Genomic DNA, 14,683 nt, shown 5'->3' with positions numbered 1-14,683 from the left:
GGGAGTCTTTAGCTGTTTGGAATTTTAAGCACTCTAAAGGTGCCACCCACATGCTCTGGTTCTCTCCATCCCCCAGCTGGCAAACTAGTGAGGAGGAACTCATGGCAATCGGGAATTCAAGCTCCCTGTTTCTGCCCCTATTTTGGTCAGTGTAGTGTAGACAAAGCACCTAGCAGTGTCTGGCAAGCAGCAGGCACCCAAGTTATTTACTATTCTTAATTAAATCATTCTTGCACGAGTAATTATCATGTATTAAAGTGGGGATGATAGATTACAGATGCATTGCTAGACCACCATGATATTATTCACCAGAGTTGGATAAGTATCTTTCAGACCTTGTTCATGGGCTGCCTGAAAGGCTGGACCCTCAGGACAACAGACAGGAGAAGAAACACAGCAGTCACTTAAATTTAATGGGGGGAAGGCAGAGCTATAATCATGTTATCTGATACATGTTAGAGGGGCTGGGGGTTTTGTATCCTTGTCTTAGGTCACTGGGCCTGTCTTAATGTTCTTGGAGGAAAAACAAGGCCAAGCTTAAGAAAGCTGCATTAACTACACTTTCACATCAGGTCAAGGTGCCCAGGCCTTAGCTGTGATTGTTATTAATGGGGAATAGCCCTGTGCAGGTCAGGAGAGCACAGACTGCTAAAGGCAACCTTGTTTGCTGAGGAAGAAAGGGAAATCATGTCCCCAAACACAGCTCCTGAACCAGTTCCTACCTCTGGCAACCGCTTTTGATGACTGGATGTTCTTTTTTCAAAAGATACTGTGCGTTTCTCAAAAAAAAAGTGACCAGGCAAAAACGTTCCTATGTTAAAATTTGACTATTTAAATAGATGATCATGGTGGATGTTACTCCTATCCAGACTCCCATTTCTGTAACTTTTCCTAATTTGTATTCAAGTACCTCCGCCTCTCTGCTCTCTCCTCTGTTTCTGTTTAGGCTGAACCAATCTCCAGCTCTAGCATGGACCTTGATTAGTGTAAAACACTGAGAGTAACTCTCCTCAGTAGTCACTGGTTTAGGCACCTTGTGTTACAACCTGGCATTCCCTGACAATAGGGGCTGGTTTAGAAACTTCGTGTGACCTGATGTGGGCTGAGATACAAGGAGAAGCTGATGGAGAGCTTTTGGAAAAGAAATACCAAAGCTCTTGTGAGAGGCCCTTTTTCCTACTGGAGGGGGTGATAGGTGGATGAGAAGCCCGAAAATTGCTGCCTTTTTGCCTCCAAGAAGGAAGTGAGCCTGAGGGTAAAGCTGGTACTGCTGAAGTGAGTCAGGAAGGAAAGTAGGTGGGTCCTTTATGACATCACTGAGCTGCTGCTGAGTCAAACCAACCCCTAAGTAAACCCTGCCTCTGAGACTTTTCAGGTATGTGAGCTAATAAATCCCTCCATTGCTTAAGCCAGATGAGTTAGGTTTCTGTTACTTATCAGGGAAAGCATCCCAACAAACAGGGATTCATGTAAAGACCACAGGTAAAAAAATGCCTGTAGCACACACACCAGAATAGTGTTGAAAAACAACAGAAAGGATTCTGAAGCCAAGACCACGTAAAGCAGAGCACATTTGGGAGCAGACGGCGTAAGAGAAGGCAGCTGAGTGCAACCCGTGTTCTGCCCTTTACTCTGATTTTGGATGAGCTACCTCACTGATTGTCTTTGGTTCCTCTCAACAAAATTAAGTTGTACTGGATGAGTGGCTCCCAGTTCTTTTACCATTCATCATTTTTATTATTGGTCCTTTTAGTGGATTTTATATTTTTAAAGACTTTTGTCTATCAGATTTTTCTCATGTACTTAGACAAAGCAGAAAACTGCAAATCAACTCTTCCATCAGCAAAGGTAGTAATTAGATTACCTTAAATAATTGCTATAATTTGTATTGGACATTTAAAAACAAGATATTTATTATTAGTTTTTGAAGCCTCAATATAGATATGACTTCTGACAGGACAGGCTTTCACAAGTATTGAAAACAGTTTCCAGATCTTCTGTCTTCTTTTGAAGATCTTAGGAGATTACCATCCAAGGAGGAAAATTAACATGAAATTACAAATCTTTTTTTTTTTTTTGGCTTGGTTGTGTTCCACTCATGTGATCGGAGTTTCCTGACCAGGGATTGAGCCTGGGCCATGGCAGTGGAAGTGCTAAGTCCTAACCACTGGACTACCAGGGAACTCTCTAAACTGCAAGTCTTGACTGTTCTTACTTTTTAACAAAATGCTCAACAGAAGTTTAAAAAGACAAAAAAAATGTTGTATTTACATTAAAGTGAAAGTCGCTCAATTGTATTTGACTGTTTGTGACCCCATGGACTACACAATCCATGGAATTCTCTAGGCCAGAATACTGGAGTGGGTAGCTGTTCCCTTCTCCAGGTATCTTCCCAACCCAGGGGTTGAACCCAGGTCTCCTGCATTGCAGGTGGATTCTTTACCAGCTGAGCCACCAGGGAAGCCCAAGATTGCTAGAGTGGGTAGCCTATCCCTTCTCCAGTGGATTTTCCTGACCCAGGAATCGAACCAGGGTCTCCTGCGTTGTAGGTGGATTCTTTACCAGCTGAGATACCAGGGAAGCCATTTACATAAGCATTTTAAAATATAAAGTGACACTATGAAGTAGTGTGACAGGTTTCCTCTGTCACTTTTAAACTGGATTAGAAGGCAGTCCCCAGAATTCCAGTAATTGCTGTGGAAATATTACCATTTTAATTTACAACCAGGATAAACTGCATTCAGCTAGAAGCCAAAGGATCTAAGTTCTAGTTGCCATCTTGCACCAAGTGATCCTGAATACTCTCAACTTCTGAAATCAGAGGGCTCATCACAAAATGAAAGGGGCTGAATCAGGTCATCCTAAATATCCTTTCCAGCTCTGTACTTATTCTGTGAAAACAGAGTAACATGTCCCGAGCTGTTTGGGATCAGGGATTTGAGAACCTAAGTTCCATGTCCAGTACTTTTAATCTTCATACTTCTTGAGTCCTGTTCTTACTAAATATATTTACACATTCTGTGTATTTTAACAGTCTCTCCATCATTAGCAATAAAAAAAGTTTCTCAAGGACGTACTTTTCGTTTCTTGCTTTTATTTCTTTTCAACTTGCTTTTTCAATTTCTCCAAGATCTCTTCTGGAGGTGTGGAGGCCAAAAGCTTCACCACTTTTTCACGAGATTTACCACCCTGGACCAAAAGGAAAAACCAGTGTCAGGACAACACACTAAACTTTCTACTGCTATTAGTGACAGCAGACTTCAGTTGCTGAGGATATGCCACCGTGTCCTTGTGGGGCTGTCACAGGTGGGCTAGTATTCCTGGTAGCTCAGTACCACTTTCTCCTAGCCATTTCTGGTCTATCCAGTTAGTTTCCGGTTCAGTACTGTTTTTCTTTTCTTTTTTTTAAACAATTCCCCAGAGGTTTTACCTTTATACATCAATTTCCACAGTAATAAAAATTAGGCATTTTCAAATTGAGTATAGAATCTGGATGTACAATATTCTGTTTTCAACTAATACTTTTATTTTTAAATTACCAAAACAAATATTGCAATTTAATATAAACTGATTAAAAATAATTCTAAATATAGAACTGCTATTCCCTATACTGTTACACATTTCTGAAAAATACCAAACAAAAAGTGACCACATACCCAAGTGCTATGATCCCACAACCAGTTAAGACAACTATAAGGATTTGTTTAGAAACCTCCTTTAAAGAAAGTAAATTCTAAGCAGGTATTCATCTAGAGGGGCAGAAGCGGCACAGGCGGAAGCGCGGGGAGGGTGTTTAGGCTGATGTCAGAGCACGCGCCTGGTAGAAACTCAGAGACGACCTGCTGTGCAGGAGATGTGGAGGGGCATGGGCCTGATCCTACGAATGCTTAGGGGCAGCCTCCTAATCAATGACCCAGTGCCCACTGGATCCTGGATGGGAGCTACGGAATATAGCACTGGAAAACAAGCAGAGTTGTAAGAAACATAAGCTTGGGTGGGTCTTACTCCTGCAGATTCTATTTGAGTAACTCTGGGGTAATGTCCAGGAACCTGTGTTTTAGAAATCATTCCCAAGTGATTTTGATTGCCACCTCTAGTGCAGACTCTTCTAGTGCAGAAGTATTAATGACTTCGTATGAGCCATCTCTTTAATGAGCGTCTCCCAGTGATTGAGGACATGTTGGACCAGATGTGCTTGATTGACTCACTAATGGAGATTACCAACAACGGGAACCATTTTAGATGTTTCTACTAAGGTGATGAGTTGAGGGAAGAGACAAGCATTTAACCTGACAGAGCAGGTACAGGCATGAACTCAGAAGGACTAAGGCATTTGGGAGGAAGGGGACTAGGAAGGAAGAATTATAGATTTTTGGTGATTAAATGTATACAAGAGTTAAAAACAACTGGTTTTTCAATTATTTTGAAAAGAAAAAAATTGGTGTTTTAAAAGTAATGACTGATGTAGTACTCAAAGATGTTGAGAGAAAGAGAGGCCTACCTTATCCAAAACCACATCACTCTTCCTGAGTTCTAAGACTTTGGAAAGATAGCGACACAGCTCTGCGTTAGCCTCTCCCTCCGTCGGAGGCGCTGCGATGGCTACACTCACAGCCTCGGTCGTCACGTCTGGAACGAGAACAGATTCTCATAGGGTACCTTTTCTTCATGAAGGGATATCTTGTAAAAGCTTCTGCATTTGTCTGGCATATAGTACGTACTCAGTTAATAGCTGCTGAATGAACAATGACAAAGCTCATCACAGTTAAGGGAACATAAACATGCCACTTCCGTCAGAGAAACCCAAAGAAGAAAATTGGTTTTCACCTGCTGACCAAGGTGGGCCCACAGAGGCCTGGGCAATAGTCTGGAATTAGGAGCTGGAAACTGTGCCTGGTCTGATAGGAAGAGCCCCTGGCAAGGAGACAGGGGAGCTGGGCTTTAGCCCAGCAGTCACTGAGAAGTGAATGAAGGAGGTAGATCACAGACTGTACAGGGCTGTTCAGTTTCCTCATCAGGGAAGTGGCAGCACTGCGTTAGGTTCACCTCAGTGAAATGCCTCTCTGATGTTTTTAACATGTATTTACTTAGTGAACAGCTACATAGCACTTACACCAAGTTTAAGGGCACACACACACATTTTAAGGGCTTTACAAATAATAACTTGCTTATTCCTATAGTTTATCATCTCCATTTTACAAATGAGGAAACTGGAACCAAGAAGTAATGTGTTCAGGGTCACATGGCTATAAAGTGATGTGATTCAAAAATAAATTTGAATTCATGCTTTGAAATCCAGGGACAATGAACACTGCTTTCTGAAGTGGTGCAGGCTTCCTCATCAATACAGCCTTCATAAAGAGCAACCTGCCTGCAGTCCTCCACTATCATTTCTGAGAGGAGTATATATTCAAAGCAGTTTGCAAAAGAGCTTGAGCTAGTCCTGCATCTGGGGTTACCTGGGCATTTCCACACCCATACATCTCACCTGTGTAAACATGGTCACAGGATCCACAGGAATAAGATGGTAGAACAACCCTTCTCCTATCCTGTCAGATTCTATAATTCAGTTTTTCACATTTTAGTATCTTTGAAAACCAGGTGTATCTTATAATAGATGGGGAAGAAAACATTTAGTTGATGTGAATTTTGTCTATCTTACTGGTACAAAAAGTACCTGTGTACCTTACAGTTGATGGCCAATTATATCTGATGAAACATGGCATTCCAACAGTAAGTAGAGACAGCGTCCACAGTGACTACTTAGAAAATGCCGACCAAGGAGGGTACAGCCAACACACAGCTACACTAACATGGCCATAAGCACAAACCAGGCCTAGCACCCCAATTCTGAGGTCTTATTTTCCAAATATTTTAAAAACTGGAATACAGAGCTTTAGTGGGTGACAAAGACCATCAATAATACTCAGATCAGTGCTTTTCAAACTTTTTTCCCCACTCAGAATCCCCCACCTCCACCAATTTCCCCTGAAATTCCCACATTTAAAGCAAATGTCAACAGTTCTTCAGGAGTCCTCTCTGCTGACCTCCCCTGTGCCCACCAGAGATCCTGGAGGAAACTTTTGGGGTCCAAGGAATAGCTTAAAAGCTTCTAACAGGCCAACTATCATTTGACAGATGAAAGAACTGGGCGCAGAAATATTTCGTATAGCTTTGACTGAAAACAAGCTCACACAGGTGTTGATCATCAGGTTCTCTCCCTCCTTGGACCAATTATCATTAAAAAATCAACTGAAACACCTTCCTTTCTCTGGATAATGTTTGCACTTTCGGGAACAGGACAAACTAAGAATCATCTAGGTTACATACATTTCTGTATAAGTTCTTTCTAAAATACCTTTTTAAAAATTGAGGTATGACTGACATAGAACAGGTGTACAACATAATGATTCAATATTTGTATTTTGAACTGATCACAATATAGGTTAATAAAATATTAAAAAGGACAGCATTCAGTGGTTTTTAATCTAACTTGGTATGCTTTAAATATGGTACACGTATTCACTTTTAAGCACTAGATTACACCTTTACATTAAAATTAAGAATTTAAAAACGGAGGAGCCTCTAACTGCAGATGTGAAAAATATACTTGACCATACAGGATAAATTTTCAGCAAACTAAGGCAAAAGAAGGATGGAGCAGGGGACAACTTATTCATACAAGATCCCTACCCCAAGGTCCAAGTATACCTGTCACAGCATTTTGTTTGGAACCAGGTTTGGCATGGATGGCTATGCTGACACCGCCTTTAGGATCAACTGTCACAGGACCTAACGGAGGAAGTGGTCTCTCTGGTTCCTTGCTCTGGCTTTTACCCTAAAACGACAAGAACAACCACACTACAGCTTCACAGCTTACAAAATACTTTCCCAAGCATTTGATCCTTCCAGGATTCCTTTTCACCCTTAACCAAGGCAAATTAGGCTGATTAGTCAAGTCCAGGGATTTCTGGTCACCTAGAATGGTCCTCCAACATCTTTCATGGCTCAAATAAATTCTTCCACAAAGCCTCCCCATCAACTCCACAGTGTTTTTTTCCTGCCATGGTAAACCTTAGAGCCGGTTCTTTTGCATTTCCCATTCCTCAGGGGCAGCGGCTGTTCATTATTAATCTTTGTATTTCAATCAGGACAATTTAAAGGTTTCTGAACAACCACGGCTGGAAGTGTATATGTGGGAGGGGAGGGGGGGCCGGAGAAAAAAGGAACAACAGTGGTATTTAAAGGACTTATTGTTATTTAGCCGTTAAGTCGAGTCCGGCTCTTTGCGACCCCATGGACTGCAGCCCGCCAGGCTCTTCTATTCATAGGATTTCCCAGGCAAGAATACTTGAGTGGCTTGCCACTTCCTTCTCCAAGGGATCTTCCCGACCCAGGGATCGGATCTGTCTCCTGCACAGGCAGGCGGACTCATTGCCGCTGAGCCACCCGAGAAGCTGATTTAAATAACTACTATACTAGGAACTACTATAAGCTGAATTAGGAACTTTCCACTCGACAAACAAACTGCGCACCAGGGCGGTGTGGAGAAGGCAAAGGATGCGTAAAGATGAATAAGGACACATGGCACTTGCCCTCAAGGAGCCCGGACTGCGGACTGGGCTGTGCTAGGAGGCCGACCTCACACCCACGGGGCATCAACGTGCAGCGAAGGAGGAGGCAGTTCGGCCTCGGGACGCCGGGAAAGCTCCCAGCAGGAAGCAAATTTAGAGCCGAGTCTTAGGAACCAATCGGACTCGGCCTTGCAGAGACGGTGGAAGGGAAATGGGAAGTGGTGCGTTCCCGACGGAGGGGTGCGAAGACAGCCGAGGAAGGGTAGGGCACTGAATGCTGGCGAGAGCCTCCCAGGGAAGTAGGCCACACCGCGCTGCCGGAACACGAAGCGCGAGCCTGGGAGTGAGGGAGCGAGGCCGGAGGGGCGGCAGCCACCGCTCGGGGAGAGGCACGCGCGACGCCGGCCCGGGTGCTCGACCTCCGCGGTTGGCGGGCGGCGCAGCCGAGTGAGGCGGGGAGAAGGAGGCCTGGGACTCGGAGACAACCAACACTTAGCGGAGCTTCTACCCACCCGCGGGTCCCGCTTCTCTCCCGCGCTCCTCAACCAGCATTCCTGCGGCCCACCCTCCCGCGGCCACGGGAATTGCCACTGGCCTTGTTCGTCGCACCAGCTTTCTTAGGCATGTCGGTGCCCAAAGGGAGCCAGTTGACAGCCCGAGAACCACCAGATCCAGCTTCTAGCAGCCTCAGGCCGTAGCCTAGGCGCGGCATCCCGGCCAAGGAGGCGGCACGGAGAGCGGCCTGGCGCCGGAAGAGCTCTCTGCGCCTGCGCAAGCAGCAGGAGGGAGCGGCCCCGTGGGCCTGAGCCTCAGCTCGGGAAGGAGGGCGACGCCTTCCGGCTGGCGGGATCAAGACTCGTTCTTCCTGGAAAGAGCTGAAGAAATAAGGCATGGATGCTCAATTGTTAAGCTGGGTACCACTCTTCCAAGACCCCATGGACTGTAGCCCGCCAGGCTCCTTAGTCCACGCAGTTTTCCAGGAAAGAATGGAGTGGGTCACCATTTCCTCTTCCTGGGGGATCTTCCCCACCCAGGAATCGAACCCACTGTCTTGCGTCTGCTGTATTGGCAGGCAGATTATTTACCAGTGTACCTCCTGGGATGAAAGTGAAAGAGGAGAGTGAAAAAGTTGGCTTAAAGCTCAACATTCAGAAAACTACGATCATGGCATCTGGTCCCATCACCTCATGGGAAATAGATGGGGAGACAGTGGAAACAGTGTCAGACTTTATTTTTTGGGGCTCCAAAATCACTGCAGGTGATGACTGCAGCCATGAAATTAAAAGACGCGTACTCTTTGGAAGGAAAGTTATGACCAACCTAGATAGCATATTAAAAAGCAGAGACATTACTTTGCCAACAAAGGTCCGCCTGGTCAAGGCTATGGTTTTTCCAGTGGTCATGTATGGATGTGAGAGTTGGACTGTGAAGAAAACTGAGCGCCTAAAAATTAATGCTTTTGAACTGTGGTGTTGGAGAAGACTCTTGAGAGCCCTTTGGACTGCAAGGAGATCCAACCAGTCCATCCTAAAGGAGATCAGTCCTGGGTGTTCGTTGGAAGGACTGATGCTGAAGCTCAAACTCCAGTACTTTGGCCACATCATGCGAAGAGTTGAATCATTGGAAAAGACTTGATGCTGGGAGGGATTGGGGGCAGGAGGAGAAGGGGACGACAGAGGACGAGATGGCTGGATTGCATCACCGACTCGATGGGCATGAGTTTGAGTAAACTCCGGGAGTTTGTGATGGACAGGGAGGCCTGGCGTGCTGCGATTCATGGGGCCGCAAAGAGTCGGACACGACTGAGCAACTGAACTGAACTGTACCTCCTGGGAAGCCACGAAGAGATACTGAGAATGGTTGAAATAATTAAAAAGAAAAAAAGTGGGAGTGGGCTATGATCCAAATGGCAGAAAACCCATTATAAATGTTTATACTGGTTCCTATTTCCTCTTTCATTTCTTTCAGGTTTTAGTGAAGTTGAATTTAAAACCTCAATGTTGTCTTAGCTTTTGCCAATGGAGAAGATGGAAAATGGATTTTTCAAGTGTACAAATTAGGCAAGAGTAATGAGCCGTGTAACTTTTGGGGCTGGGACACTATAGCACCATACTCTTTTAGGAATGATGCATTGTCTAGTTCAAGGGACACTTTTCAGGTTTTGAATCTCGATGACTGGAACAGGGAAACAAAAAGGGGATGGTTTGGAGCAGATAGGACTTGGAAGGGAAAAGATTTGTCTGAAACATACTGCATTTGAAGATCTGGCTCTTTAATATCCTATAAGGTTGTCTATTTCCAGGTAAAGATTTTTTCTTGCAAATTAAAAGTACTACGTATGTGGGCCTAAAAGAAGGAACATTTGGTAACTCAAATTGTCACAATTTGTTGGGTACATACTGGAGTAATTACACTTCAAAAAAAAAAGAAAATGCTTATATTTTGCAGTAACTACAGATTGGCCAAGTATCTTTCTGGGTCTTATTGTAAAGTTTGAAAATGGTGACATGTTATTTTGGGACCCAGTAAAATATTTTCCCAACTTAATGGCTTGGGAGATAGACCTGGGTTTAAATTCGGCTTCCCACCACTTCCTGACCTTTTAAAACATGAATTTCCTTTTAAAATATTTGAAATGTTTTAAAACATTTAAAAACCTTTTAAAACAGTTCTTGGCCTGTGAAATGGGCCTTATAATAGTACTTTTCTCATATGATGTTGTGAGAAGCAAATGAGAATGTGTGTCAAGTGCTCAGTGCAGAGCCTGGTGCACGGGAGTCACTCAGGCAGCTCTTTTAATAGGAAATCGTGGTGCGACATTCCTTACCCTCTATCAGAGGAAATAACAAGAACAGTTCTCTTTCTCTCACCTGCTGAGAGCAAACAGGCGAGAAAAGCCTGAGACTGCAAAAAAACTGGTGAAGTGGCAGATGGCAGCACTTGTTTCATTTTTTTTTCCATTTATTTTTATTAGTTGGAGGCTAATTACTTTACATCATTACAGTAGTTTTTGTCATACATTGAAATGAATTAGCCATGGATTTACATGTATTCCCCATCCCGGTCCCCCCTCCCACCTCCCTCTCCACCCGACCCCTCTGGGTCTTCCCAGTGCACCAGGCCGGAGCACTTGTCTCATGCATCCAACCTGGGCTGGAGATCTGTTTCACCCTAGATAATATACATGTTTCAATGCTGTTCTCTTGAAACATGCCACCCTTGCCTTCTCCCAGAGTCCACAAGTCTGTTCTATATATCTGAGTCTCTTTTTCTGTTTTGCATATAGGGTTATCGTTACCATCTTTCTAAATTCCATATATATGTGTTAGTATACTGTAATGGTTTATCTTTCTGGCTTACTTCGCTCTGTATAATGGGCTCCAGTTTCATCCATCTCATTAGAACTGATTCAAATGAATTCTTTTTAATGGCTGAGTAATATTCCATGGTGTATATGTACCACAGCTTCCTCATCCATTCGTCTGCTGATGGGCATCTAGGTTGCTTCCATGTCCTGGCTATTATAAACAGTGCTGCGATGAACATTGGGGTGCACGTGTCTCTTTCAGATCTGGTTTCCTCGGTGTGTATGCCCAGAAGTGGGATTGCTGGGTCATATGGCAGTTCTATTTCCAGCTTTTTAAGAAATCTCCACACTGTTTTCCATAGTGGCTGTACTAGTTTGCATTCCCACCAACAGTGTAAGAGGGTTCCCTTTTCTCCACACCCTCTCCAGCATTTATTGCTTGTAGACTTTTGGATAGCAGCCATCCTGACTGGCGTATAATGGTACCTCATTGTGGTTTTGATTTGCATTTCTCTGATAATGAGTGATGTTGAGCATCTTTTCATGTGTTTGTTAGCCATCTGTATGTCTTCCTTGGAGAAATGTCTGTTTAGTTCTTTGGCCCATTTTTTGATTGGGTCATTTATTTTTCTGGAGTTGAGCTGGAGGAGTTGCTTGTATATTTTTGAGATTAATCCTTTGTCTGTTGCTTCATTTGCTATTATTTTCTCCCAATCTGAGGGCTGTCTTTTCACCTTGCTTATAGTTTCCTTTGTTGTGCAAAAGCTTTTAAGTTTCATTAGGTCCCAGCACTTGTTTCCAGGGTAGATGTTTAAGTAAGGCGAGGTGCATTATGTCCATAAACAAAAAGAGCTTCCCAGGTGGCTCCAGTGGTAAAGAATCCGCCTGCCAATGCAGGAGAGGCAGGAAAAGTGGATTCGATCCTTGGGTCAGGAAGATCCCATGGACAGAGGAGCCTGGTGGGCTGCAATCTATGGGGTCACAAAGAGTCGGACACGACTGAGCGACTAACACACTTAAAGAAATAAAAATAAAGCTACTATAAGATATTGCAGAACCACTCCAAGGGATATTTGAGAAGAAAACATTTTGAAATGCATGTACAATCAAGCATGCACTGGACTACACTTTACAATAGCCAAAAAATGGAAATAAACATACTGTTTATGGGGAGATAAATGGATAAAGAAAAAGAGACCTATGTACTCAATGGAACATGACTCTGCCAGTAGAAAATGACATAATGTGATTTTCAGGAACATTGATAAAACTAGGGATGATCAAACAACGTGAAGAAAAATCAGAAAAAGATACATATCTTTACATATAATTTATAGCTGGAATTGATAAACACCCACCAGTTTATTCACTGAAAAACATGAAGACTCAGAGACCTAGAAAACAATCTTCTGATTATTAAGGAGAAAGCAAGTGAAAAAGGGTAAAATAGAAGATTAGAGTAAGCAAATATAATCATTCCATGTAGAACAGGTAATCATCAAAGACCTAGATATAACAAAGGATTTCTGTGAACATACTGTAATGTATGTAATGGAGTTCATACATGTATGTAATGTATGTAATGGAGTTCATACATGTAATGAACTCCATGGAGAAAAATGCAAATATGAATACATATATATATGTAAAACTGAAAACACATTCGGTTCACCTGTCACCCACAACACATTGTATATCACTGTTACTACAATATAGAATAAAGATTAATTTAAAAAAGAAAGCTAGGGAAGAACACACAAGCTTTTAGATGTTTGTTCAGGTACATTCCACATTAAATTACAGCCCTGAATGAAAACTCTCATAAAGCTTTCATTTCCAGGGTAACCTGGAAAAGTTGGGTATTAGAAAATCCAGCAGCCTTGTGACCATTCCCAGTAACAGCGACCTTAAAAGTTTTGCTTATGAGTACCATGTTGTTCAGTTGCTAAGATGTGTTCAACTCTTTGCAACCCCATGAACTGTAGTACGCCAGGCATCTCTGTCCTTCACTCTCTCCCAGAGTTTGCTCAGATTCATGTCCACTGAGTCGGTGATGCTATCTATCTCTTCTACTGCCGCCCCTTCTCCTTTTCCCTTCAGTTTTTCCCAGCATCAGGGTCTTTTCCATGAGTCAGCTCTTCACATCAAGTGGCCAAAGTAATGGAGCTTCAGCTTCAGCAACAGTCCTTCCAGTGAATATTCAGGGTTGATTTCCTTTAGGATTGACTGGTTTGATCTCCTTGCTGTCCAACGGACTCTCAAGAGTCTCCTCCAGCACCACAATTTGAAAACATTAATTCTTCGGTGCTCTGCCTTATTTATCATCCAGCTCTCACATCCGTACATGACTACCGAGAAAACTACAGCCTTGACTATATGGACCTTTGTCGGAAAAGTGATATCTTTGCTTTTTAATACACTGTCTAGGTTTCTCATAGCTTTCCTGCCAAGAAGCAATCGTCTTCTAATTTCATGGCTGCCGTCACCATCTGGAGTGATTTTAGAGCCCAGGATGAGGAAATCTGTCACTGCTTTCACCTTTTCTCCTTCTATTTGCCACGAAGTAATAGGACCAGATGCCATGATCTTTGTTGTTGTTCAGTTGCTCAGTCGTGTCTGAGTTTGTGACCCCATGGAATGTAGCACACCAGGCTTCCATGTCCTTTACCATCTTCCAGAGCTCAAACCCACATCCATTCAGTTGGTGATGCCATCCAACCATCTCCTCCTCTGTCATCCTCTTCTCCTCCTGTCTTCTAATTTTCCCAGCATCAGGGTCTTTTCCAGTGACTTGGGTCTTTGTGTCAGGTGACCAAAGTATTGAAGGTTCAGCTTTGCTTCAGTCCTTCCAATGAATATTCAGTGTTGATTTCCTTAGGATTGACTGGTTTGTTCTCTTTGCAGTCCAAGGGACTCTCAAGAGTCTTGTCCAGCACCACAGTTTGAAAGCATCAGTTCCTTGGTGCTCAGCCTTCATTATGGTCCAACTATCATATCCATATGTGACTACAGGAAAAACCATAGCTTTGACTGTATGAACCTTTGTCAGCAAAGTAATGTCTCTGCTTTCTAATATACTGCTAGGTTTGTCATAGCTTTTCTTCCAAGGAGCAAACATCTTTTCATTTCATGGCTGCAATCACTGTGATCTTAAGTTTTTTTTTTTTTAATATTGAGTTTTAAGTTGGCTTTTTCACTTTCTTCCTTCACCCTCATCAAGAGGCTCTTTAGTTCCTCTTTGCTGTCTGCCATTAGAGTGGTATCATCTGCATATCTGCAGTTGTTTATATTTCTCCCAGCAATCTTGATTCCAGCTTGTAACTCATCCAGCCTGGCATTTTTCACAATGTGCCAGCATATAGTTTAAATAAACAGTTTAAATAAATCCAGCCATGTGGTACCCCATTCTCAATCCTGAACCAATCAGTTGTTTCATGTAGTATTCTAACTGTTGCTTCTTGACCTGCATACAGGTTTCCCAGGAGACAGGTAAGATGGTCTGGTATTCTCATCTCTTTAAGAATATTCCACAGTTTGTTATGATCCACACAGTCAAAGGCTCTAGTATAGTCAATGAAACAGACGTAGATGTTTTTCTGGAATTCCCTTGCTTTCTCTATGATCCAGAAAATGTTGGAAATTTGATTTCTGGTTCCCCTGCCTTTTCTAAACCCAGCTTGAATATCTGGAAGTTCTTGGTTCACGAACTGCTGAAGCCTAGCTTGGAGGATTTTGAGCATAACCTTACTAGCATGGGAGATGAGTGCAATTGTCCAGTGGTTTGAACATTCCTTAGTACTGC

The 14,683-nt window shown here is 43.0% G+C and overlaps 1 protein-coding gene and 1 non-coding gene across 3 annotated transcripts; both read right to left on the bottom strand.

Annotated features, from left to right (window-relative positions):
* Positions 1-2,110: 2,110 nt before the first annotated feature.
* TRNAG-UCC (transfer RNA glycine (anticodon UCC)) lies at positions 2,111-2,182 on the bottom strand. Its single transcript has one exon. It is a non-coding gene; the product is annotated as a tRNA-Gly (tRNA).
* An 892-nt stretch (positions 2,183-3,074) lies between these two features.
* On the bottom strand, positions 3,075-8,339 carry C16H15orf40 (chromosome 16 C15orf40 homolog). Of its 2 annotated transcripts, none has more exons than XM_020870538.2 (4): positions 8,170-8,339; positions 6,712-6,838; positions 4,502-4,629; positions 3,075-3,189 (listed from the first exon to the last, which is right to left on the bottom strand). In XM_020870538.2, exons 1-4 carry the CDS (start codon positions 8,284-8,286, stop codon positions 3,094-3,096), a joined length of 468 nt encoding a protein of 155 aa, XP_020726197.2. In that variant the 5' UTR covers positions 8,287-8,339; the 3' UTR covers positions 3,075-3,093. The 2 variants fall into 2 exon arrangements, with proteins under 2 accessions (XP_020726197.2, XP_020726212.1); XM_020870553.2 differs by lacking the exon at positions 8,170-8,339 and adding an exon at positions 7,536-8,075.
* Positions 8,340-14,683: the final 6,344 nt, after the last annotated feature.

The sequence above is a fragment of the Odocoileus virginianus genome, chromosome 16 (assembly GCF_023699985.2).
Source record: "Odocoileus virginianus isolate 20LAN1187 ecotype Illinois chromosome 16, Ovbor_1.2, whole genome shotgun sequence".
NCBI lineage: Eukaryota > Metazoa > Chordata > Mammalia > Artiodactyla > Cervidae > Odocoileus > Odocoileus virginianus.
Note: the sequence above shows the minus strand (reverse complement) of the source record. Positions and strands in the feature narration are given on the sequence as shown.